The sequence below is a fragment of the Somniosus microcephalus genome, unplaced genomic scaffold (assembly GCF_052327205.1).
Source record: "Somniosus microcephalus isolate GS21.2 unplaced genomic scaffold, FLI_Smic_1.0 unresolved_chr1, whole genome shotgun sequence".
NCBI classification, from domain to species: domain Eukaryota; kingdom Metazoa; phylum Chordata; class Chondrichthyes; order Squaliformes; family Somniosidae; genus Somniosus; species Somniosus microcephalus.
Genome location: NW_028225179.1, coordinates 161,617,338 through 161,642,292, shown reverse-complemented (window position 1 = coordinate 161,642,292; position 24,955 = coordinate 161,617,338). Strand labels below are relative to the sequence as shown.

At 52.1% G+C, this 24,955-nt stretch overlaps 2 protein-coding genes across 2 annotated transcripts; both read right to left on the bottom strand.

Moving 5' to 3' along the window:
• Positions 1 to 1,348: 1,348 nt before the first annotated feature.
• Positions 1,349 to 11,435, bottom strand: LOC147096414 (uncharacterized). Its single transcript, XM_085975182.1, has 2 exons — positions 10,330 to 11,435; positions 1,349 to 2,071 (listed from the first exon to the last, which is right to left on the bottom strand). The coding sequence occupies exons 1-2, from the start codon at positions 10,968 to 10,970 to the stop codon at positions 1,741 to 1,743; spliced, it is 972 nt and encodes a 323-aa protein (XP_085831308.1). The 5' UTR covers positions 10,971 to 11,435; the 3' UTR covers positions 1,349 to 1,740.
• An 803-nt stretch (positions 11,436 to 12,238) lies between these two features.
• Positions 12,239 to 24,156, bottom strand: LOC147096413 (NACHT, LRR and PYD domains-containing protein 3-like). Its single transcript, XM_085975180.1, has 5 exons — positions 21,978 to 24,156; positions 14,294 to 14,380; positions 13,982 to 14,152; positions 13,673 to 13,840; positions 12,239 to 13,500 (listed from the first exon to the last, which is right to left on the bottom strand). The coding sequence occupies exons 1-5, from the start codon at positions 23,381 to 23,383 to the stop codon at positions 13,413 to 13,415; spliced, it is 1,920 nt and encodes a 639-aa protein (XP_085831306.1). The 5' UTR covers positions 23,384 to 24,156; the 3' UTR covers positions 12,239 to 13,412.
• Between the last annotated feature and the right edge of the window lie 799 nt (positions 24,157 to 24,955).

Sequence of the window (24,955 nt, the reverse complement as noted above, 5' to 3'; positions counted from 1 at the left end):
GCTCCATCGTGGCGAACTCCGCCTTCGCAGCCGCGAGCTTGCCAGGTTCCAGACGCCGAGCCCGTGCGTAGACCGGGGAGCCAGTCGTAGTGATGTGGTGTTCGACACCATGTTTAGTGGCCGAGGAGAAGGTGGGCCTGGTCAGGTCCGGGAATTCGCCTAGCAGGCGAGTGAAATCGTCCGGAGAGGGCAATGTGCAGGAGACAGTGCGCGACATGGCGGTACTGCGGAAGCAAGGGATGGAGTGGAAAGTGGCCGCATTAATTAACCGTCAGTTCCTTACATCAACCAAGAGGCTGTTGGCACATAAGAAATCCGCACCAAGGATGGCTTGCGAGACCTTGGCTGTGATGAATTCCCAATGAAACCGTTGCCCGCCGAAGCACACCTGGACCCGCCATTTGCCAAAGGTACGAATAGCCCCGCCATTAGCTGCTTCGAGGGAGAGGCCGTGCCGCCCAGCCTGTATATCCAGTGCTGACGCGGGAAGGATGCTACACTGCACCCCGGTGTCGCATAAAAACCGCCGACCAGAGAGGTAATCCGTGATAGAGGAGCTTCCCTGAAATTCCCAATCGCCATCGCGGCCGCAGGACATCCCTCAGATTCGGTCCTCCTTTGCCAGGGGTGAAGGAGCCCCACCGCTACCGGCCCCGGGCGGGGTGAAGGAGCCCCACCGCTACCGGCCCCGGGCGGGGTGAAGAAGCCCCACCGCTACCGGCCCCGGGCGGGGTGAAGAAGCCCCACCGCTACCGGCCCCGGGCGGGGTGAAGGAGCCCCACCGCTACCGGCCCCGGGCGGGGTGAAGGAGCCCCACCGCTACCGGCCCCGGGCGGGGTGAAGGAGCCCCACCGCTACCGGCCCCGGGCGGGGTGAAGAAGCCCCACCGCTACCGGCCCCGGGCGGGGTGAAGGAGCAGTGACATCACTTGGAATGGTCACACAATGGGAGCAGTGAGTTCGTCACTTGGAATGGTCACACAATGGGAGCAGTGAGGTCATCACTTGGAATGGTCACACAATGGGAACAGTGAGGTCATCACTTGGAATGGTCACACAATGGGAGCAGTGAGGTCATCACTTGGAATGGTCACACAATGGGAACAGTGAGGTCATCACTTGGAATGGTCACACAATGGGAGCAGTGAGGTCATCACTTGGAATGGTCACACAATGGGAGCAGTGACGTCATCACTTGGAATGGTCACAATGGGAGCAGTGAGGTCATCACTTGCAATGGTCACACAATGGGCGCAGTGAGGTCATCACTTGGACTGGTCACACAATGGGAGCAGTGAGGTCATCACTGATGTAACTATCAATTCATCCAATGAAAAGCGACGAGTTAGGAAAGTAACTATAGGTTTTTATTGGCTAAATAACAGAGCCCACCCTCGTGGGTGATCGGATACAAGGAGGAATGCCAGCCAGTCGACTACCTTTATACCTGGGCAGGTAGGTGGAGTCATGGGCGGAGTCAGCAGTGGTCAGCCCAGGTATATCAGCGTGACAAGAGGCGACCTTGTATAGTGATACAACAGTGTGAACAGTGATAACCATAGAGTAACGATATAACAGTGATAACTATAATGTAACGATAGTGAACGATAAAAGTGGTTTACCACATTCACCCCTTGTTTAGATTTGAGTCCGGCGGGGTGAAGTGTACTACCAGTTCTGGTATGTCAGTCTGTCCGGAGGCCTCGTAAGCCTTTCTGATCGTCGCAGCGGCGGTGTTGCATTATCCGGTGTTAATGCTGGTGTCTGCGTGGTCGGCGAAGGCTCGTGGGGTTCCGGCATGCCGTCTACCTTGGCTGGAATTGGGGGGGGTGGTGGGGGGGGGGGGCGGTGAAGGTGGTGTCTCCGGAGTGCCCGAGGGTGCGAGGTCTCGTAAGGAGACTGTGTCCTCCCGCCTGTCTGGGTATGCCACATAGGCGTACTGGGGGTTGGCGTGCAGGAGGTCCACCCTCTCGACCAGGGGGTCCGTTTTATGGGCCCTCACATGCTTTCGCAGCAAGACGGGCCCCGGAGAGGTCAGCCAGGTTGGTAGCGTGGTTCCCGTAGTCGACTTCCTGGGGAAAACAAACATTCGTTCATGGGGGGTGGCGTTGATGGCAGTGCAAAGTAGTGACCGGGTGGAATGCAGCGCTGCCGGGAGGACTTCCTGCCAGCGGGAGGTTGGGAGGCCCTTAGACTTTAAGGCTAAGAGGACGGCCTTCCATACCATCGCGTTCTCTCTTTCCACCTGGCCGTTCCCTCGGGGGTTGTAGCTGGTGGTCCTGCTTGCAGCAGTACCTCTCGCTAGTAGGAACTGACGGAGTTCCTCGCTCATGAAGAAGGAGCCCCGGTCACTATGTATATCGTTTGGGAACCCGAACAAGGCGAAGAGGTCGTTCAGGCATTTAATGACCGTGGTACTGGTCATGTCTGGGCAGGGGAAGGCAAAGGGGAAATGGGAGTACTCATCAACAATGTTGAGGAAGTACACATTACGGTCAGAGGACGGGAGGGGCCCCTTAAAGTCGATGCTCAGGCGCTCGAAGGGGCGGGTGGCCTTGATCAGGCTTGCTCTGTCCGGCCTAAAGAAGTGCGGTTTGCACTCGGCACAGGTCTGGCAGTTCCTGGTCATGGTCCTGACCTCCTCGATGGAGTAGGGCAGGTTGCGGGCCTTAATGAAGTGGTAAAGTCTGGTGACCCCGGGGTGGCAGAGGTCGTTGTGGAGGGTCTGAAGTCTATCACTTTGCGCGCTGGCGCATGTAATTCGTGACAGAGCATCGGGGGGTTTGTTCCGCTTACCTGGCCGGTACAAGATATCATAATCATAGGTGGAGAGCTCGATTTTCCACCTCAAGATCTTGTCATTCTTGATTTTGCCCCTCAGCTTGTTATTAAACATAAAAGCGACCGAACGTTGGTCGGTGAGGAGGGTAAATCGTTTGCCTGCCAGGTAGTGCCTCCAGCGTCGTACCGCCTCCACAATCGCCTGGGCCTCCTTCTCGACCGACGAGTGTCGGATCTCAGGGCCCTGTAGGGTCCTTGAGAAGAAGGCCACCGGTCTCCCCTCCTGGTTAAGAGTGGCGGCTAGGGCGAAGTCGGATGCATCGCTCTCGACTTGGAAGGGGATGGACTCATCCACTGCGTGCATTGTGGCCTTGGCAATGTCTCCCTTAATGAGGGAGAAGGCTGCGCACGCTTCCTCCGTAAGGGGGAAGGATGTGGACTTCATGAGGGGTCTGGCTTTGTCCGCATAATTGGGCACCCATTGGGCATAGTAGGCGAAGAGCCCCAGGTTTCTCTTCAGTGCCTTTGGACAGTGGGGGAGGGGTAGCTCCATGAGGGGGCGCATTCTTTCGGGGTCGGGGCTGATGACTCCGTTCTCTACTACACAGCCGAGGATGGCAAGGCGCGAGTGTTAAACACACATTTATCCTTATTGTAGGTGAGGTTGGGCCGTACGGAGGAATCTCTCCAGATTAACATCGTGGTCCTGCCGGTCGCGGCCGCAGATGGTGACGTTATCTAGATAGGGGAACGTGGCGTGCAGCCCGTTCTGGTCAACCATCCGGTCCATCTCCCTTTGGAAGACCGAAACCCCGTTGGTGACGCCGAAGGGAACCCTAAGGAAGTGGTAGAGGCGGCCGTTCGCCTCGAAGGCTGTATACTGGCGGTCCTCAGGGCGGATAGGGAGTTGGTGATAGGCCGACTTAAGGTCGATGGTGGAGAATACCCGGTACTGCGCAATCTGATTGACCATATCAGATATGTGGGGAAGGGGGTATGCGTCCAGCTGGGTGTACCTGTTTATGGTCTGGCTGTAGTCGATGCCCAGGCGGTTTTTATTGCCGGTCTTAACGACCACGACCTGGGCACGCCAGGGGCTGGTGCTCCCCTCGATGATGCCCTCCTTCAGGAGACGCTGCACCTCAGAGCTAATGAAAGCTCTGTCCCCGGCACTGTACCGCCTGCTCTTGGTAGCGACGGGTTTGCAGTCGGGGGTGAGGTTAGCGAACAGGGAAGGTGGCGGGACCTTGAGGGTGGATAGGCCGCAGGTGTTACGCGGTGGGCGGTTTAAAATCTGCTGGTTGTCGACTGAGTGGGGGGAGGGGTCCGCCGTATGCTAGCGTAACGCTTTGGAGGTGGGATTGGAAGTCTAGGCCTAGTAGGACGGCAGCGCATAGCTGGGGCAGGACGAGGAGTTTAAAATTTTTATACTCCGTACCCTTAACCGACAGGGTCACAACACAGTAGCCGCTGATGTCTGTGGCGTGTGACCTCGATGCCATCGAGATCCGGTTGCGCGTTGGCAGGACAGGGAGGGAGTAGTGGCTCACCGTGTCTGGGTGGATGAAGCTCTCCGTGCTTCCGCTGTCGAACAGGCAGGTCGTGGCGTGGCCGTTTACTTTGATGTCCATCATCGACTTGGACAGGTGATGCGGGCGGGCCTGGTCCAGTGTGACGGAGGCTAGTGTATAGCTGTGCGTGTTGTTGTAGTCTGCGGTTGAGGCGGTAGTCGGGTCTAGAGGCACGGTGGCGGTCGGGGGTGGTGGGTAAAATGGCGTCTCCCACGAGTCGGGACCAGCGGGAGCAGAGAGGAGGAGCTCGGGAGAAAACCCGGCGACCAGCGAGGCCCGAGACCAGTCGGGACCAGCGGGAGCAGTGAGTCGGAGCCCGGTATAAAAACCGGAGAGAGGCGAGGCCCGAGACCAGTCGGGACCAGCGGGAGCAGCGAGGAGGAGCTCGGGAGAAAACCCGGCGACCAGCGAGGCCCGAGACCAGTCGGGACCAGCGGGAGCAGTGTGGTGAGACCGGTATAAAAACCGGAGAGAGGCGAGGCCCGAGACCAGTCGGGACCAGCGGGAGCAGCGAGGAGGAGCTCGGGAGAAAACCCGGCGACCAGCGAGGCCCGAGACCAGTCGGGACCAGCGGGAGCAGTGTGGTGAGACCGGTATAAAAACCGGAGAGAGGCGAGGCCCGAGACCAGTCGGGACCAGCGAGGAGGAGCTCGGGAGAAAACCCGGCGACCAGCGAGGCCAGAGACCAGTCGGGAGCAGTGTGGTGAGACCGGTATAAAAACCGGAGAGAGGCGAGGCCCGAGACCAGTCGGGACCAGCGGGAGCAGCGAGGAGGAGCTCGGGAGAAAACCCGGCGACCAGCGAGGCCCGAGACCAGTCGGGAGCAGTGTGGTGAGACCGGTATAAAAACCGGAGAGAGGCGAGGCCCGAGACCAGTCGGGACCAGCGAGGAGGAGCTCGGGAGAAAACCCGGCGACCAGCGAGGCCCGAGACCAGTCGGGACCAGCGGGAGCAGTGTGGTGAGACCGGTATAAAAACCGGAGAGAGGCGAGGCCCGAGACCAGTCGGGACCAGCGGGAGCAGCGAGGAGGAGCTCGGGAGAAAACCCAGCGACCAGCGAGGCCCGAGACCAGTCGGGACCAGCGGGAGCAGTGAGTCAGAGCCCGGTATAAAAACCGGAGAGAGGCGAGGCCCGAGACCAGTCAGGACCAGCGGGAGCAGCGAGGAGGAGCTCGGGAGAAAACCCGGCGACCAGCGAGGCCCGAGACCAGTCGGGACCAGCGGGAGCAGTGAGTCGGAGCCCGGTATAAAAACCGGAGAGAGGCGAGGCCCGAGACCAGTCAGGACCAGCGGGAGCAGTGAGTCGGAGCCCGGTATAAAAACCGGAGAGAGGCGAGGCCCGACCAACTCAGCAGCGGGGAGAGAGGTAAAAAGTAATCAGTGTGTGACGTCACCAGGGAGCAGGTAGGTGATTGGTTGGTGAGTATTTCTCTTTTTTCAATACAAGCTTGAATTCTGTGGTGTAGTGGGGATAGTTGGTAAATAAAGCGCCCTAGAGCATACCTGTAACTGGGGTATTGAATAAATTTTTTAAGTAATTAAAGGGGTAAGTCATGGCAGGAGAGTTCAGACCCGTGCTCTGCTCCTCCTGCTCCATGTGGGAAGTCAGGGATGCTGCCAGTGTCCCTGATGACCATGTGTGCGGGAAATGCATCCAGCTGCAGCTACTTGTAGACCGCATTGCGGCGCTCAAGCTGCGGGTGGATGAATTTTGGAGCATGCGCGATGCTGAAAGGCTCGTGGATAACACGTTTAGCGAGTTGTGCACGCCTCAGGGTAGGGCAGCACAGGGGGTGACCATCAGGCGGAGCAACAAAGGCAGGCAGGTAGTGCGGGGAACCCCTGCGGACATCCCCCTTTCAAACAAGTATACCGCTTTGGATACTGTTGAGGGGGATGACTCACCAGGGGAAGGCAGCAGCGGCCAACTTCCTGGCACTGGGGGTGCTCCTGCTGCCCAGGAAGGGGGGAAAAAGAGTGGGAGAGCAATAGTGGTAGGGGATTCTATAGTAAGGGGAACAGATAGGCGTTTCTGTGGCCGTAGACGTGAATCCAGGATGGTTTGTTGCCTCCCTGGTGCCAGGGTCAAGGATGTCACTGAGCGGCTGCAGGGCATTCTGGAGGGGGAGGGAGAACAGCCAGTGGTCGTGGTCCACATTGGTACCAACGACATAGGTAAAAAGAGGGATGAGGTCCTGCAGCAAGAATTTAGGGAGCTAGGTGAAGGATTAAGGCGCAGGACCTCAAAGGTTGTAATCTCTGGATTACTCCCGGTGCCACGTGCTAGTAAGTATAGGAATAGGAAGATAGAACAGATGAATGCGTGGCTAAAGGGATGGTGCAGCGGGGAGGGCTTTAGTTTCCTGGATCACTGGGTCTGCTTCTGGGAAAGGTGGGACTTGTACAAGTCGGACGGTTTACACCTGAACCAGGGGGGAACCAATATCCTTGCGGGGAGGTTTGCTAGCACTGCTGGGGAGGGTTTAAACTAACTTGGCAGGGGGTTGGGGTACAGAGTGGAGCTATAGTAGGGGGTGATTTACAGCCAAATACAGAGGGAAAAACAAGTCAGCTGGGAAGGCAGAGCAAATATGTGAAGGCAAAAGAGAATATGGCAGGGCTGGAAGGCATTTATTTTAATGCAAGGAGTCTTGCAAATAAGGTGGATGAACTGAAGTTGTTGTTGAACACATGGGAGTACGATATTGTTGCTATCACGGAGACATGGTTGAGGGAGGGTCAGGACTGGCAGCTCAATATTCCGGGGTATAGAATCTTCAGGCGAGACAGAGGGGGGTGTAAAAGGGGAGGGGGTGTTGCAATATTAATTAAGGAGTCAATTACTGCTGTAAGGAGGGATGATATATTAGCGGGTTCCTCTAATGAGGCCATATGGGTAGAACTTAAAAACAAAAAGGGGGCAAGCACTTTGCTGGGAGTGTACTATAGGCCCCCAAACAGTCAGGGGGAGATAGAGGAACAGATATGTAGGCAAATCTCAGAGAAGTGCGAAAATAATAGGGTAATAATAGTGGGGGATTTCAACTTCCCCAATATAAATTGGGACAGTCAGAGTGTGAAAGGCTTAGAGGGTGCAGAATTCTTAAAGTGCATCCAGGAGAGCTTTTTGAGCCAACATGTAGAAAGTCCTACAAGAGAGGGGGCGGTACTGGACCTAATTCTGGGGAATGTAGCCGGGCAAGTGGTGGAAGTGTCAGTAGGAGAGCATTTTGGCGACAGTGACCATAATTCGGTGAGATTTAAGGTGGTCATGGAAAAAGACAAAGACGGCCCAGAAATAAGGGTTCTAAATTGGGGGAAGGCCGATTTTAATATGATAAGGCAGGATCTGGCCAAAGTGGACTGGGAGCAGCTACTTATAGGAAAATCCACATCAAAACAGTGGGAGACTTTCAGAAGGGAAATAGAGAGAGTACAACGCCAACATGTTCCTGTAAAGGTCAAGGGTGGGACCAACAAGCAAAGGGAACCTTGGATGACAAGGGATATACAAAAATGCATTAGAAATAAAAGGGGGGCTTTTGGCAGTTACAAAAGACTAAAGACAGAAGAAGCCCTACAGGAGTATAAAAAGTGCAGGGGCATACTTAAAAAAGAAATTAGGAGGGCGAGGAGGGGCCATGAAATAACACTGGCGAGCAAAATAAAGGAAAATCCTAAGATGTTTTATAAGTATATTAAGGGCAAGAGGATAACCAGGGAAAGGGTAGGGCCCATTAGGGACCAAAGTGGCAATCTGTGTGTAGAGCCAGAGGATGTAGGCAGGGTTTTAAATGAATTTTTTGCATCTGTGTTCACTATGGAGAAAGACGATGCAGACATAGAAATCGGGCAAGGGGACTGTGACATACTTGAACATATTAGCATCGAGAGGGAGGAGGTGCTAGCGGTTTTAGCGGGCCAAAAAGTGGATAAATCCCCAGGCCCGGACGAGATGTATCCCAGGCTGCTGTGGGAGGCAAGGGAGGAGATTGCAGGGGCTCTGACACAAATTTTCAGAACCTCTCTGGCCACAGGGGATGTACCAGAGGACTGGAGAACAGCTAACGTAGTACCATTATTCAAGAAGGGTAGCAGGGATAAACCAGGGAATTACAGGCCAGTGAGTCTAACATCTGTGGTGGGGAAATTATTGGAAAAAATTCTGAGGGACAAAATTAATCTCCACTTGGAGAGGCAAGGATTAATCGGGAACAGTCAGCATGGCTTTGTCAAGGGTAAATCATGTCTAACAAATCTGATCGAATTTTTCGAGGGGGTGACTAGTGGGGTGGATGAGGGAAATGCTGTGGATGTGGTTTACATGGACTTCAGTAAAGCTTTTGACAAAGTCCCGCATAGGAGACTGGTCAAGAAGGTAAGAGCCCATGGGATCCAGGGTGCCTTGGCGCGTTGGATCCTAAACTGGCTGAGTGGCAGGAGGCAGAGGGTGATGGTCGAAGGTTGCTTTTGTGACTGGAAGCCTGTGTCCAGTGGGGTACCTCAGGGATCGGTGCTGGGTCCCTTGCTGTTTGTGATCTACATTAATGATTTGGATGAAAATGTAAAAGGTATGATTAGTAAGTTCGCAGATGACACGAAAATTGGTGGGGTGGTAAATTGCGAGGAGGAAAGCCTCCGGCTACAGGACGATATAAACGGGTTGGTCAGATGGGCGGAGAAGTGGCAAATGGAATTTAACCCTGAAAAGTGCGAGGTGATGCATTTTGGACGGACAAATAAGGCAAGGGAATACACAATGAGTGGTAGGACCCTAGGAAGTACAGAGGGTCAGAGGGACCTTGGTGTACATGTACATAGATCCCTGAAGGCAGCGGAGCAGGTAGATAAGGTGGTTAAAAAGGCATATGGGATACTTGCCTTCATTAGCCGAGGCATAGAATATAAGAGCAGGGAGGTTATGATGGAGCTGTACAAAACGCTGGTGAGGCCACAGCTGGAGTACTGTGTGCAGTTCTGGTCGCCTCACTATAGGAAGGATGTGATTGCTTTGGAGAGGGTGCAGAGAAGATTCACCAGGATGTTACCTGGGATGGAGCGCCTCAGCTATGAAGAGAGGCTGGACAGGCTGGAGTTGTTTTCCTTGGAGCAGAGAAGGCTGAGGGGGGACCTGATTGAGGTGTACAAAATAATGAGGGGCATAGATAGGGTAGATAAAGAGGAACTTTTCCCCTTAGTGGGGGGGTCAATAACAAGGGGGCATAGATTCAGGGTAAGGGGCAGGAGATTTAGAGGGGATTTGAGGAGGAACTTTTTCACCCAGAGGGTGGTTGGAATGTGGAACTCAATGCCTGAAAGGGTGGTGGAGGCAGGAACCCTCACAACATTCAAGAAGCATTTGGATGAGCACTTGAAATGCCATTGCATACAAGGCTATGGACCAAATGCTGGAAAATGGGATTAGACTGGACAGGGATGGATGGGCGGCGCAGACACGATGGGCCGAAGGGCCTCTTTCTGTGCTGTAAAACTCTATGACTCTATGAGGTTGGACAAAATGGCGGAGAAGATGGCTGCCCCCATAACTCACATGAGGCACTGCTGGTGTCGGTTGCCTGGATCAAAGATGGCCGCCCCCATGACTCACGTGTGGGGATGCTGGCCTCTGTGGCCTTGATGGAAGATGGCCGCCCCCACAGCTCGCATGAGGCACTGCTGGCCTCTGATGATCCACCTCTGCAGGCCTTGGCGAAGTGGCCTTTCTTCATGCAGTTTGAGCAGGTAGAGTTCCTGGCTGGGCAGCGCGCCCTCGGGTGTTTCGCCTGGCCGCAGAAGAAGCAGCCGGCGGCCCGATCGCGGGGGTCAGAGGTCGCAGCCGGTACCGGGGGTGGCGGTCCCGATCGGCTCCGGGACGCCGACACTGAGGTAGGTCCCGGGGGGGGGGGGGGGGGGGGGGGGGGTGTGCTGCGGTGGGTATTGGGGTCGGTCCCGAGTCCCAGGGTCGCAGGTTACAGTACCTTGAGTATGCCTCGAGGTCCCGATGGGCCACTTCTAGGGAGCGAGCGAGGGCTGCAGCTTTGTCCAGGTCGAGGTCGTTTGCTTCCAGTAGTCTTTGCCGTGAGTAGTCGGACCGCAGGCCTTTCACGAAGGCATCGCGGACATGGTCTTCAGTATTTTCTGCCGCCGTTACCGCTTTAAAGTTACAGTCTCTGCCGAGTGCTTGCAGCACCTGTAAAAATTCATCCACGGTCTCTCCTGGCTGTTGCGGGTGGGATCTTAGGAGGTGTCTGGCATACATGGAATTTACCAGGCTCAGGTACTGTCGTTTCAGCCGGTTGATGGTGTCCTCGTATGTTTTAAGGTCCCGGATGAGTGCGAATACTTTAGGGCTCACTTGGGCGGTCAGAACTCTTAGCTTGGATCTCTGAGGCACGCCGGATTCTCCCAGGTTGGACTCGAAACAGCTCAGCCAGTGTTCGAAGTCGAGGGCTGAGTTTGCAGCCTGTGGGTTTAGATCCAGGTACGGTGGTCTGAGGGCTCGCAGCCAGGCCGGCTGCTGTGGCTGTTGTAGCTCGGCGTCTGACGGCTGCTGTGGCTGTTGTAGCTGGGCGTCTGGCTGGTCGTTTGACTGCTCGCTTTGCTGCTCAGGGAACGACATTTTAAAATTTAGCCAATAAAATTGATATAAGTATCAATTCAGCCAATGAAAAGCGACGAGTTAGGAAAGTAACTATAGGTTTTTATTGGCTAAATAACAGAGCCCACCCTCGTGGGTGATCGGATACAAGGAGGAATGCCAGCCAGTCGACTACCTTTATACCTGGGCAGGTAGGTGGAGTCATGGGCGGAGTCAGCAGTGGTCAGCCCAGGTATATCAGCGTGACAAGAGGCGACCTCGTATAGTGATACAACAGTGTGACCAGTGATAACCATAGAGTAACGATATAACAGTGATAACTATAGTGTAACGATAGTGAACGATAAAAGTGGTTTACCACAATCACTTGGAATGGTCACACAATGGGAGCAGTGAGGTCATCACTTGGACTGGTCACACAATGGGAGCAGTGAGGTCATCACTTGGAATGGTCACACAATGGGAGCAGTGAGGTCATCACTTGGAATGGTCACACAATGGGAGCAGTGAGGTCATCACTTGGAATGGTCACACAATGGGAGCAGTGAGGTCATCACTTGGAATGGTCACACAATGGGAGCAGTGAGGTCATCACTTGGAATGGTCACACAATGGGAGCAGTGAGGTCATCACTTGGAATGGTCACACAATGGGAGCAGTGAGGTCATCACTTGGAATGGTCACACAATGGGAGCAGTGAGGTCATCACTTGGACTGTTCACACAATGGGAGCAGTGAGGTCATCACTTGGACTGTTCACACAATGGGAGCAGTGAGGTCATCACTTGGACTGTTCACACAATGGGAGCAGTGAGGTCATCACTTGGAATGGTCACACAATGGGAGCAGTGAGGTCATCACTTGGCATGGTCACACAATGGGAGCAGTGAGGTCATCACTTGGAATGGTCACACAATGGGAGCAGTGAGGTCATCACTTGGACTGGTCACACAATGGGAGCAGTGAGGTCATCACTTGGAATGGTCACACAATGGGAGCAGTGAGGTCATCACTTGGAATGGTCACACAATGGGAGCAGTGAGGTCATCACTTGGAATGGTCACACAATGGGAGCAGTGAGGTCATCACTTGGAATGGTCACACAATGGGAGCAGTGACATCATCACTTGGAATGGTCACACAATGGGAGCAGTGAGGTCATCACTTGGACTGTTCACACAATGGGAGCAGTGAGGTCATCACTTGGAATGGTCACACAATGGGAGCAGTGAGGTCATCACTTGGAATGGTCACACAATGGGAGCAGTGAGGTCATCACTTGGAATGGTCACACAATGGGAGCAGTGAGGTCATCACTTGGAATGGTCACACAATGGGAGCAGTGAGGTCATCACTTGGAATGTTCACACAATGGGAGCAGTGAGGTCATCACTTGGCATGGTCACACAATGGGAGCAGTGAGGTCATCACTTGGAATGGTCACACAATGGGAGCAGTGAGGTCATCACTTGGAATGGTCACACAATGGGAGCAGTGAGGTCATCACTTGGAATGGTTACACAATGGGAGCAGTGAGGTCATCACTTGGAATGGTCACACAATGGGAGCAGTGACATCACTCGGACTGTTCACACAATGGGAGCAGTGAGGTCATCACTTGGAATGGTCACACAATGGGAGCAGTGAGGTCATCACTTGACATGGTCACACAATGGGAGCAGTGAGGTCATCACTTGGACTGTTCACACAATGGGAGCAGTGAGGTCATCACTTGGAATGGTCACACAATGGGAGCAGTGAGGTCATCACTTGAACTGTTCACACAATGGGAGCAGGGAGGTCATCACTTGGAATGGTCACACAATGGGAGCAGTGAGGTCATCACTTGGCATGGTCACACAATGGGAGCAGTGAGGTCATCACTTGGAATGGTCACACAATGGGAGCAGTGAGGTCATCACTTGGACTGGTCACACAATGGGAGCAGTGAGGTCAACACTTGGAATGGTCACACAATGGGAGCAGTGAGGTCATCACTTGGAATGGTCACACAATGGGAGCAGTGAGGTCATCACTTGGAATGGTCACACAATGGGAGCAGTGAGGTCATCACTTGGAATGGTCACACAATGGGAGCAGTGAGGTCATCACTTGGAATGGTCACACAATGGGAGCAGTGAGGTCATCACTTGGAATGGTCACACAATGGGAGCAGTGAGGTCATCACTTGGAATGGTCACACAATGGGAGCAGTGAGGTCATCACTTGGAATGGTCACACAATGGGAGCAGTGAGGTCAACACTTGGAATGGTCACACAATGGGAGCAGTGAGGTCATCACTTGGAATGGTCACACAATGGGAGCAGTGAGGTCATCACTTGGACTGTTCACACAATGGGAGCAGTGAGGTCATCACTTGGAATGGTCACACAATGGGAGCAGTGATGTCATCACTTCGAATGGTCACACAATGGGAGCAGTGAGGTCATCACTTGGACTGTTCACACTTCCACACTCAGTCCGCGTCTTGTTCCCCGAAGTAACTCCAGCTGTTTTTTTCCGGATGAACTGAACTGATTCCCCCTCAGCCTGAAACAGATTAAAGATTAAACAGGAAATAAACAGATTGAACAACAGTGTAAATAACCGCCAGACTGGGGGTAATATTTCAATAATAATTACAGACAAATATTCCCCAGAAAAGTGACTGAATCCCACTGATATTTTATTTATTACATTAAACATTAACACAAACACTCACATGATCCGCTCCAGACTCCTGCAGGTCAGTATGAGGCGGCGGAGAGCGGGGACAGATTGGTCTGTGAAGGAGTTTGATCCCAGGGTCAGAATCCTCAGTGAGCGGATTGTACTGAGAGCGGAGGCGAGATCCTTGGCACAAGAATCTGTGAGACCGACTTCTTCCAGCCTGGGGATCAGAGAGAGAAATAACCGGAATCAGAGTCAATCCCCAGAGTTTATTAATAACACTATTGCTGATACTAATAATAATGTTCAGTGTCAGACATCCAGTTATTATAAACACAATCTCACACAGTCTGGTACTTACCGCAGTTTCTGTATTTTACAGTCCGGGATCCTCAGAGCCGCAGACAGTAGTTTCACTCCTGAATCTCCCAGTTTATTATCACTCAGGTTCAGATCCGTCAGTGAGCGGTTTGTACTGAGAGCGGAGGCGAGATCCTCGGTACAAGAATCTGTGAGACCGACCATACACAGACTGGGGATCAGAGAGAGAAATAACAGGAATCAGAGTAACTCCCCAGAGTTTATTAATAACATTATTACTGATACTAATAATAATGTCCAGTGTCAGACATCCAGTTATTATAAACACAATCTCACACAGTCTGGTACTTACTGCAGTCTCTGTATTTTACAGTCCGGGTTCCTCAGAGCCACAGACAGTAGTTTCACTCCTGAATCTCCCAGTTTATTGCCATTCAGACTAAAAAGAAACAGAGAGAGAGAAACAAACTGAATCAAAGTCCGGATCTGATATACTTTTCTCTCTGGGATATTACAGCAATCACTGAAAGTACTTCAGGAAATTAATAACCCGCTTTTCCCCGTCGGCAACGGTCGGCGGGGCTGGGGCTGGTGGAGGGTCGGGCGGGGGCCTGGGTCGGGGGAGGGTCGGGCGGGGGCCGGGGGTCAGGGTGGGGTTGGTGTTGGGTGCGGCGGGGGTCAGGGTGGGGTTGGTGTTGGGTGCGGCGGGGGTCAGGGTGGGGTTGGTGTTGGGTGCGGCCGGGGTCGGGGGAGGGTTGGGAGTTTCGGGGCCGGGGTCGGCAGAGGATCAGGTGGGTCCAGGGTCGGGCGGAGGGTCGGGCGGGGCCGGGGTCGGGCGGGGGCAGGGTCGGGCCGGGGCCGGCAGAGGGTCGGGAGGGGCCGGGCTGGGGCAGGGTCAGGCGGGGCCGGCGGAGGGTCGGCAGAGGGTTGGGCGGGGCCCGGGGCAGGGTCGGGCGGAGGGTCGGGCCGGCGGTGGGACGGGCAGGGCCGGGGTTGGGCGGGGCCAGGGTCGGGCCGGGGACAGCGGAGGGTCGGGCGGGGCCGGGGCAGGGTCGGGCGGAGGGTCGGGCAGGGCCGGGGTCGGGCCGGCGGAGGGTCGGGCAGGGCCGGGGTTGGGCCGGCGGAGGGTCGGGCGGGGCCGGGGTTGGGCCGGCGGAGGGTCGGGCGGGGCCGGGTCAGGTCGCCGGAGGGTCGGGCGGGGTCGGCGGAGGATCGGGTGGGGCCGGCGGAGGGTCGGGGGTCGGTGGAGGGTCGGTTGAGGTCGGTGGAGGGTCGGGGGCGGGTCGGGTGCGTCCGGGGTCGGGGGTCGCGGCCTCACTCTGGGGAATTGGGGGAAGCGGGTTTGATGACACACATTGACTTTGCCCATTGTGCTCTGTGTTCTACAGTATTGAGGTTCGACAAACACTGACATCAGCACAGAGGAGCTCGGCTGCACCCAGGCTCTCCCAGAACTCCCTCTAGATGATTATGGAGGGAGCCACAGCCCGCAGGGAGGTTCTCGTCTCTTCCAAGGAGCGGAAGAGACCAACACAGCCTGGGTGCACATTGCACCGTGGGGCTCAAGAAGGGATGTCATCGGGAGGACCAGCCTGCAGTGACACAAACCTTTCAATGATCTCAGTAGATCACAAAACGTTACTGCAAAGCCTCACTTAACCTCATCCGGCTGTGCCTCTCATCACATCCCCATCACTCTGCCTTCCCCACCCTACTCCTGAACATCCTTACTCTCACCAACTTACCCTGTACCTCCACCCATCTCTCTCTATATTATCACATCCCCATCACTCTGCCTTCCCCACCCTACTCCTGAACATCCTTACTCTCACCAACTTACCCTGCACCTCCACCCATCTCTCTCTATATCACATCCCCATCACTCTGCCTTCCCCACCCTACTCCTGAACATCCTTACTCTCACCAACTTACCCTGCACCTCCACCCATCTCTCTCTATATTATCACATCCCCATCACTCTGCCTTCCCCACCCTACTCCTGAACATCCTTACTCTCACCAACTTACCCTGCACCTCCACCCATCTCTCTCTATATTATCACATCCCCATCACTCTGCCTTCCCCACCCTACTCCTGAACATCCTTACTCTCACCAACTTACCCTGCACCTCCACCCATCTCTCTCTATATTATCACATCCCCATCACTCTGCCTTCCCCACCCTACTCCTGAACATCCTTACTCTCACCAACTTACCCTGCACCTCCACCCATCTCTCTCTATATTATCACATCCCCATCACTCTGCCTTCCCCACCCTACTCCTGAACATCCTTACTCTCACCAACTTACCCTGCACCTCCACCCATCTCTCTCTATATTATCACATCCCCATCACTCTGCCTTCCCCACCCTACTCCTGAACATCCTTACTCTCACCAACTTACCCTGCACCTCCACCCATCTCTCTCTATATTATCACATCCCCATCACTCTGCCTTCCCCACCCTACTCCTGAACATCCTTACTCTCACCAACTTACCCTGCACCTCCACCCATCTCTCTCTATATTATCACATCCCCATCACTCTGCCTTCCCCACCCTACTCCTGAACATCCTTACTCTCACCAACTTACCCTGCACCTCCACCCATCTCTCTCTATATTATCACATCCCCATCACTCTGCCTTCCCCACCCTACTCCTGAACATCCTTACTCTCACCAACTTACCCTGCACCTCCCCCCATCTCTCTCTATATTATCACATCCCCATCACTCTGCCTTCCCCACCCTACTCCTGAACATCCTTACTCTCACCAACTTACCCTGCACCTCCCCCCATCTCTCTCTATATTATCACATCCCCATCACTCTGCCTTCCCCACCCTACTCCTGAACACCCTTACTCTCACCAACTTACCCTGCACCTCCACCCATCTCTCGCTATATTATCACATCCCCATCACTCTGCCTTCCCCACCCTACTCCTGAACATCCTTACTCTCACCAACTTACCCTGCACCTCCACCCATCTCTCTCTATATTATCACATCCCCATCACTCTGCCTTCCCCACCCTACTCCTCAACATCCTTACTCTCACCAACTTACCTTGCACCTCCACCCATCTCTCTCTATATTATCACATCCCCATCTCACGAGCCACCCCTCACACTCACCCTCATCCTAGTCCAATCATACCAACTAACACACAAGGATAGGCAATTGTGTGTTTTAGCCAATGTTCATGTGAAGTTTCTGTTAATGTGGTGTCAAACATTGAAATCTTTATTTTCAACACTTTCCGTTCTTCGAAAGATTTGTGTCCATGTTTGGAAGTGGCTTAGTGAGTTGCAGTGAATGGTGAGACATAACGGTAGCCCCCGCAATGCTGATGAGTGTGACAGGAATGGTTTGGGCATTGTCGGGATGCTTTGTGTTGTTGGTGTGGGCTGGTGTTAACCTGGCACATCATGTGTCATCCAGGGCGAGCAGCACCAAGTGAAGAAATTCTGGCCATGGTGAGGCCATCTCTGGTGACCCGGTCAGCAATGTGGCCGGGTGTTGATGCCCTCTGTGCGGTGCAGCATCAGGAGTTGTGAAGAAGGTTGGTGTTGCTGTTGGTGCTGCTGGTGTCCCTGGTGCTGCTGGTGTTGGGGCTGATCGTGGTGAGACTCTGAGGCCCAAGGTGAGACAGTATAAACCAGACCCATGCTGGTGTAATAGATGGCAGGTGAACTTGAGATGTCAGAAGCAATCTGTTAATGGTGAGAGAGGTTGTTCCAATGAGGTGACACTGGATAGAGAGTTTGCTCCAAACACTTGCAACCTGCATAAAGCTCAATCTGTCTTCCAAATGCAGTAAGCAACAGCTTCTGAGCTTGGAAAGTGAACAGCTGTGAGATGGGAGCTTTTATAGCACATTTCCAGCTGTCAAGTAATGAAATGATTCCATGGCCTTTCAACTCCCGCCCTGGTTACCTGACGTGATCCCCGAGCAGCGTGGACCACAGGAACATAGGGTCTGATGAAAGGGAGGAACTGAAAGAAATCAGTATTTGTAGGGAAATGGTGTTAGGGAAATTGATGGGATTGAAGGCCGATAAATCCCCAGGGCCTGATAATCTACATCCTAGGGTACTTAAGGAAGTGGCCCCAGAAATAGTAGATGCATTGCTGATCATCTGCCAACATTTGATGGAATCTGGAACAGTACCCATGGATTGGAGGGTAGCTAATGTTACCCCACTGTTCAAAAAAGGTGGTAGAGAGAAAACAGGGAATTACAGACCGGTAAGCCTGACATCGGTAGTGAGGAAAATGCTGGAGTCCATTATAAAAGATGTAATAGCAGAGCACTTGGAAAATAGTGACAGGATCGGACAAAGTCAACATGGATTTACAAAAGGTAAATCGTGCTTGAATAATCTACTGGAATTTTTTGAGGATGTAACTAGTAAAATAGATAAGGGAGAACCAGTGGATGTGGTGTATTTGGACTTTCAGAAGGCTTTCGATAAGGTCCCACATAAGAGATTAGCGTATAAAGTTAAGGCACATGGGATTGGGGGGCAAGGTATTGACTTGGATAGAGAACTGGTTGGTAGATAGAAAGCAAAGAGTTGGAATAAACGGGTCTTTTTCCGAGTGGCAGGCAGTGACTAGTGGGGTACCGCAGGGATCGGTCCTTGGACCCCAGCTATTCACAATATATATTAATGATCTAGACAAGGGAACTAGATGTAATATCTCCAAATTTGCAGGTGAAACAAAGCATGGGTGGGCGTGTGTGTTGTGAGGAGGATGCCGAGAAACTACAGGATGATTTGGACAGGTTGGGTGATTGGGCAGAAGCATGGCAGATGCAATACAACGTGGATAAATGTGAGGTTATCCACTTTGGTGTCAAAAACAGGAAGGCAGATTATTATCTGAATGGCAATAGATTGGGAGAAGGGGAAGTGCAATGAGACCTGGGTGTCCTTGTGCACCAGTCGCTGAAGGTAAGCATGCAGGTACAGCAGGCGGTTAAGGCGGCAAATGGTATGTTGGCCTTCGTAGCGAGAGGGTTTGAGTACAGGAACAAGGAGGTCTTGCTGCAGTTGTACAGGGCCTTGGTGAGGCCGCACCTTGAGTATTGTGTGCAGTTTTGGTCGCCTTATCTGAGGAAGGATTTTCTTGCCATGGAAGGAGTGCAGCGAAGATTCACCAGGCTGATACCTGGGATGGCAGGAATGACGTATGAAGAGAGATTGGGTCGATTGGGCTTGTACTCGCTGGAGTTTAGAAGAATGAGAGGGGATCTCATTGAAACTTATAAAATTCTAACCGGACTAGACAGACTAGATGCAGGAAGGATGTTCCCGATGGCGGGGGAGTCCAGAACCAGGGGTCACAGTCTAAAGGATAAGGGGTAGACCTTTTAGGACAGAAATGAGGAGGAATTTCTTCACCCAGAGAGTGGTGAACCTGTGGAATTCTCCACCACAGAGGGCAGCAGAGGCCAATAAACGGTGGCATAGTGGTTAGCACTGTTGCCTCACAGCGCCAGGGACCCGGGTTCGAATCCGGCCTCGGGCGACTGTCTGTGTGGAGTTTGCACATTCTCCCCGTGTTTGCGTGGGTTTCCTCCGGGTGCTCCGGTTTCCTCCCACAGTCCAAAGATGCGCGAGTTAGGTTGATTGGCTATGATAAATTGACCCTTAGTGTTAGGGGGATTAAATACGTGGGGTTACAGGGATAGGGTGGGATATGTGTTGGTGTAGGGATTACGGGGATCGGGTGGGATATGTGTCGGTGCAGGCTCGATGGGCCGAAATGGCCTCTATCTGCACTGTGGGGTTTCTGTGATTTCTGTGATATTCAAGGAGGAGTTGGATATATTTCTTAAGGCTAAAGGGATCAAGGGGTATGGGGAGAAAGCAGGGACCGGGTACTGAATTTGGATGATCAGCCATGATCGCATTGAATGGCGGAGCAGGCTCGAGGGGCCGATTGGCCTACTCCTGCTCCTATCTTCCATGTTTCTATGTAAACTCTGAAGGCGAGCTGAAAATAGTTGTTACTGTAATCCTCTGTTAACAAGGTTATAATGACCTGAATTGCCTCCCCCGCCGCAACGTGTCGGGTCTGCTCTGCTCTGACAGACCTGACATTTGGGAAAGGCACGTGGTGGCGGGTTGACAGCGAGGTCCCGACCCACTGGGGAAAAATCCATTTTCCCACCCGACCCGCCACTGATCGCGCCCGCTGACCCCTGCGAAATTCCCCCCTCACTGGGAATGTATCTCACTCTGTCCAACTGCCCATATATTCAGGGACTGTCCGTTAATGTATTTATTAAATAAAGTGCTGTCTGTGTGGAGCCTTTAAATGTCCCTCAGTCCGGTCTCATTCCCTGATGATGAGAATTACCCTCCTGGAGCTCAGTGACCGGCCTCGTCATGTTTGGAGAAACTTGTCTCAGTTCTGCTGCTCCTTAAATCCCGGATTTTATGGGAATCGGTCGAATTTCCCAGAATTAAATGATAAAGCGGTGATTCCCTGTGCTTTCTACTCTGTGCATTATATTAATCTGTACAATAACTCTGGGTGAGTTATATTGTGAAACGCTCACTGCTGCTGTAAAATCCGCCCCCCAGGATTTTATATAACAAGGAGAATTAATTCTGAAATAAAAACAGGAAATGCTGGAAATACCCAGCAGGTCAGGCAGCATCTAGAGAGAGAGAAACAGAGTTAATGTTTCAGGACAAGGACCCCTCGTTAGAACTGGAACAAGTTACAGATGTTTAAGCAAGTGTCGGGGCCGGGAAAGGTGGGGGGAGCGGAGGACAGAACAAAAGGGAAGGTCTGTGATAGGGTGGAAGACAGGAGAGATTAAATGTGGAGGCTGGTGGGGTGAAAGGTGAAGACAAGGGGAACCTATCGTGGTTCTGGGAGGGAGGGGCAGGGGTGAGAGCAGAAGTGTGGGAAACAGAACAGACACGGTCAAGAGCCGCGTCAACCACGGTAGAGGGGAATCCTCGGTTGAGGGAAAAGGAAGACATGTCGGAAGCACTGGATGGAACGTGGCATCATCAGAAAAACTGGGAGAATGGGCCAGCGTCCTTACAGGAAGTGAGGTGGGAGGAAGTGTATTCCAGGTAGCTGTGGGAGTCAGAGGGCTTATAGTGAATGTTTGTCAATAGCAGCAAGAGAGTTTATTCTGTCCCGTTACAAGTTTTAAATGTCCCTGTGCTCCTAGTTTATAGGGGAGGGGAGTCTCTCACTTTATTCCCATTATTAAACTGGCTCTACATTTATTTCGGGGTAACTGGCCCGACAGTTTTTGGGGAATTTTCGGAAGTTCCCTCCCCGAGCGGGGCCTCACACACAGGGGGTGGATTATGGGGAATTCCCGGGTTCACTGCCCCCGGTTTACCCAGGAGCCGCCCGCTGTGTGCGAGGCCCCACCGCTGGCCGGTGTGTGTCTGTACTCCGGTTAGATTGGAACCTTTTCACCAGCAGGTTTAAGATCCTGAATATCAACCTTTACTCAATGTTCAGGACTGTGAATAATTGTAAACATTTACAGCTGAAAGAATTCCCGATTCCCCAATATTCCCAATCCAGGAAACTACCCCCTCGACAGGACACACCCTGCACGGTATTGGAGTAAATATCGAACTGTTAGTGATTTAAACTCGGGTTTCTCTCCTGTTTCTAGTTGAAATGGTGGATGTGGAAAACATTTTAAATTAATTTTATCTTTACTGCCGGATTATATTTTATATGTTTACCTGTCCAGCCTTATTAAACGTGATTTATTGTAATTAAATTATCAGACTCTCAGTGACCTGTATCTGCTGATCCGATAAAGACTGTAAAATCCCTACTTGTTCACAAGGATCCATTTTAGATTCTCCAGTCCTTAGGGAATTACTGACCGATCCTCTTATTATTGGTCATATTTGTGTTGAATCCGCTTCTCCCTGGTTTAACTGAACTGTTTGTTTCCCTACATTACGGAGCAACAACACAATCCGTGACTGTTCTACAATTCACCCAACAGTTAGAGACAAATAAACAGTTACCTCAACACCTGGCATTTGTGCAGTACGGGTCCCAGCCGCTGGAGTCCTTCACACTGAATGGAGCAGCCTCCTAGATCGAGGCCTTTTATTGAATCACAGAGTCCAATGATGTGAGACAGGACCGCACAGTCAATCGGGGTCAATGTCAATTCACGAAATGTAAGTGTTTCCACAGATCCCACTGTGGTCTGAGCCAGTGCTTTATTCTGAGACTCAAACAGGTAGTGGAATGTGTTCAGGAGGTTCCTTTTATCAGTTTCACTCCCTGTGTCTCCAATCTGTCCTTCAATCTTCTCCTTCACCCAGTCAATCACTCGGCAGGTGGTTTGATGAAGAAATGGACCCAGAAACTCCTCCAGGGGCCGAGCTGCCCGTGGGGAGGAGAGACCAGCAACAAAACGGAGAAATATCTCAAATCGCCCATCTTCCTTGCTGTGGGATTCTCCGAGGAGTTTCAGGATGTCCCCAGAATCTGGAGTCAGGAATTGTGCGAGTGCGGCTACAAACTCTTGGATGGTGAGGTGTGGGAATGTGTACACCACGCTCTGGACAGAATCATCTCTCTCCAAAAGTTCCATCATGAATCCAGACAGGAACTGGGAAGGTTGTAGATTGTACTTGATCAAATCTCCATTTCCAAACACAATCTTCTTCTCGGAGACTCCTGTGAAGGCCATCTCACCAAGCTTCAGTAACACATCACGGGGGCTTTCAATCTCTCGGCCATGGTTTTTCAGAATGTTGTAAATATAGTAGGAATATAGTTGGGTGATGGTCTTGGGAACTCGCAGCTGATTCCTGTCTCTTTGTGTAAAGAAGGGGCCCAGTGACAGACCGAGGATCCAGCAGTAGGAAGGGTTGTAGCACATTGTGTACAGGATCTCGTTCTCTTCCACATGTTTGAAAACAGCTGCTGCCACCGCCTGATCTTCAAAAAACTTGTTGAAATATTCCTTCCGTTCTTCACCAACAAATCCCAGGATTTCAGCCCAGACACTGATCTCAGCCTTTTCCAATAAATGTAATGCAGTGGGGCGGCTGGTCACTAGCACTGAACATCCTGGGAGCAGCTTGTGCTGTATTAAACTGTACACAATGTCAGACACTCTACATCGGCATTCGGGATCCGTGCACCTGTGCTGAGGTTCAGTATTTCTCCGATTGTCAGCAAAATCGATCCTGTCCTTGAATTCATCCAAACCATCAAATATAAACAGCAATCCCTCTGGGTTCTTCCAGAGCTCTCCCAGAATATTCCTCAAGTAAGGATAGAAAATGAGTATCAGATTCCACAGGTTTATTTTACAGTTAATAGCGTTCAAATCCCGGAATTTAAAACTGAAAACAAATTGAAAGTTTGGGTATATTTTCCCAGTGGCCCAGTCATGAACAATCTTTTGTACCATTGTTGTTTTTCCAATCCCAGGGACTCCGCTCACTGCTCCTGAACTCCCAGATTTGGATTCTCTCTGGGAAAAACTGCTGTGGAACAATTGATCAGTTCGTATTTTTTCCAGCTCTCCCCAGAGATGTTGTTTTCTCCACTCTTCATGGTCTCGGCCTCTTGCCAGCAGTTCATGTTCTACAAGTGTCCGATCTCGAACAGTCGAAATGATCGTTAGTTCAGCGTATCGATCAACCAGCTGGAAAATCTTAACCTTCTCCTTTATTAGGATCGTGTTCAGTCTCAGTGTTTCAGTTTGTACCCGGAGTGTTTCCTTGTGTTTCTGCTGAACATCTTCAATTAGAACAGACAGAAAGTGGTTTCAATGTTAGTTGTATTGACAAAAACAACTTCTCAATAACATTGAATGTTCAGTAAAATATTGCACGGTTTAATTCACAGCTTCAATAGACGTGCGTGTAGAAATTAAATCTCAGTTAATGGAAACCTCGTTTGAAAGCGAACAATGGTCGAGAAAAGTTTCAAATCCTCACTTGATTCTAATATTCACTGAACATGGAGGTTTCAATGAAGGTGATATTTTCCCTCTGATGGTTAATACTCTCCGGCCTGTGCTGTGCTTTAGAAATCACATTACAAATCCACACATGATCCTGTTTATATGACAGTAGAAGTTCTAGTGGATCAAACTCTGAAACCGTCAGTGGTGATTCCCTTCTGAAGCAATGGAAAACGGGATTGATCGCTCACCGAGAGGGACAATGTGCAGAAGACCCGCCGTTAGTGTATCAGACCGTGGGCTGGTTATCTGGGTTAGTGTGTACACTGGGAGAGGGACAGACTGTGAATGGACAGAACTTGCACTGTTACTGTATCAGGCCGTGGGCAGGTTATCTGGGTTAGTGTGTACACTGGGAGAGGGACAGACTGTGAATGGACAGAACTTGCACTGTTACTGTATCAGACCGTGGGCAGGTTATCTGGGTTAGTGTGTACACTGGGAGAGGGACAGACTGTGAATGGACAGAACTTGCACTGTTACTGTATCAGACCGTGGGCAGGTTATCTGTGTTAGTGTGAACACTGGGAGAGGGACAGACTGTGAATGGACAGAACTTGCACTGTTACTGTATCAGACCGTGGGCAGGTTATCTGGGTTAGTGTGTACACTGGGAGAGGGACAGACTGTGAATGGACAGAACTTGCACTGTTACTGTATCAGACCGTGGGCAGGTTATCTGGGTTAGTGTGTACACTGGGAGAGGGACAGACTGTGAATGGACAGAACTTGCACTGCTCCTGTATCAGACCGTGGGCTGGTTATCTGGGTTAGTGTGTACACTGGGAGAGGGACAGACTGTGAATGGACAGAACTTGCACTGTTACTGTATCAGACCGTGGGCAGGTTATCTGGGTTAGTGTGTACACTGGGAGAGGGACAGACTGTGAATGGACAGAACTTGCACTGTTACTGTATCAGACCGTGGGCAGGTTATCTGGGTTAGTGTGTACACTGGGAGAGGGACAGACTGTGAATGGACAGAACTTGCACTGTTACTGTATCAGACCGTGG

Bases quoted from the DNA above. Each gene is read 5' to 3' on its own strand.
- LOC147096414 (XM_085975182.1), bottom strand. From the start codon at position 10,970: ATGTCGTTCCCTGAGCAGCAAAGCGAGCAGTCAAACGACCAGCCAGAC. The intron at 2,072-10,329 runs GTACTGTAACCT...TGTTTTCCCCAG, and splicing joins GACCTCGAGGCATACTCAAG to GAAGTCGACTACGGGAACCA.
- LOC147096413 (XM_085975180.1), bottom strand. From the start codon at position 23,383: ATGGTACAAAAGATTGTTCATGACTGGGCCACTGGGAAAATATACCCA. The intron at 14,381-21,977 runs GTAACTGTTTAT...GTTTCTTTTTAG, and splicing joins CACAAATGCCAGGTGTTGAG to TCTGAATGGCAATAAACTGG. The intron at 14,153-14,293 runs GTAAGTACCAGA...TCTGATCCCCAG, and splicing joins TGTAAAATACAGAGACTGCA to TCTGTGTATGGTCGGTCTCA.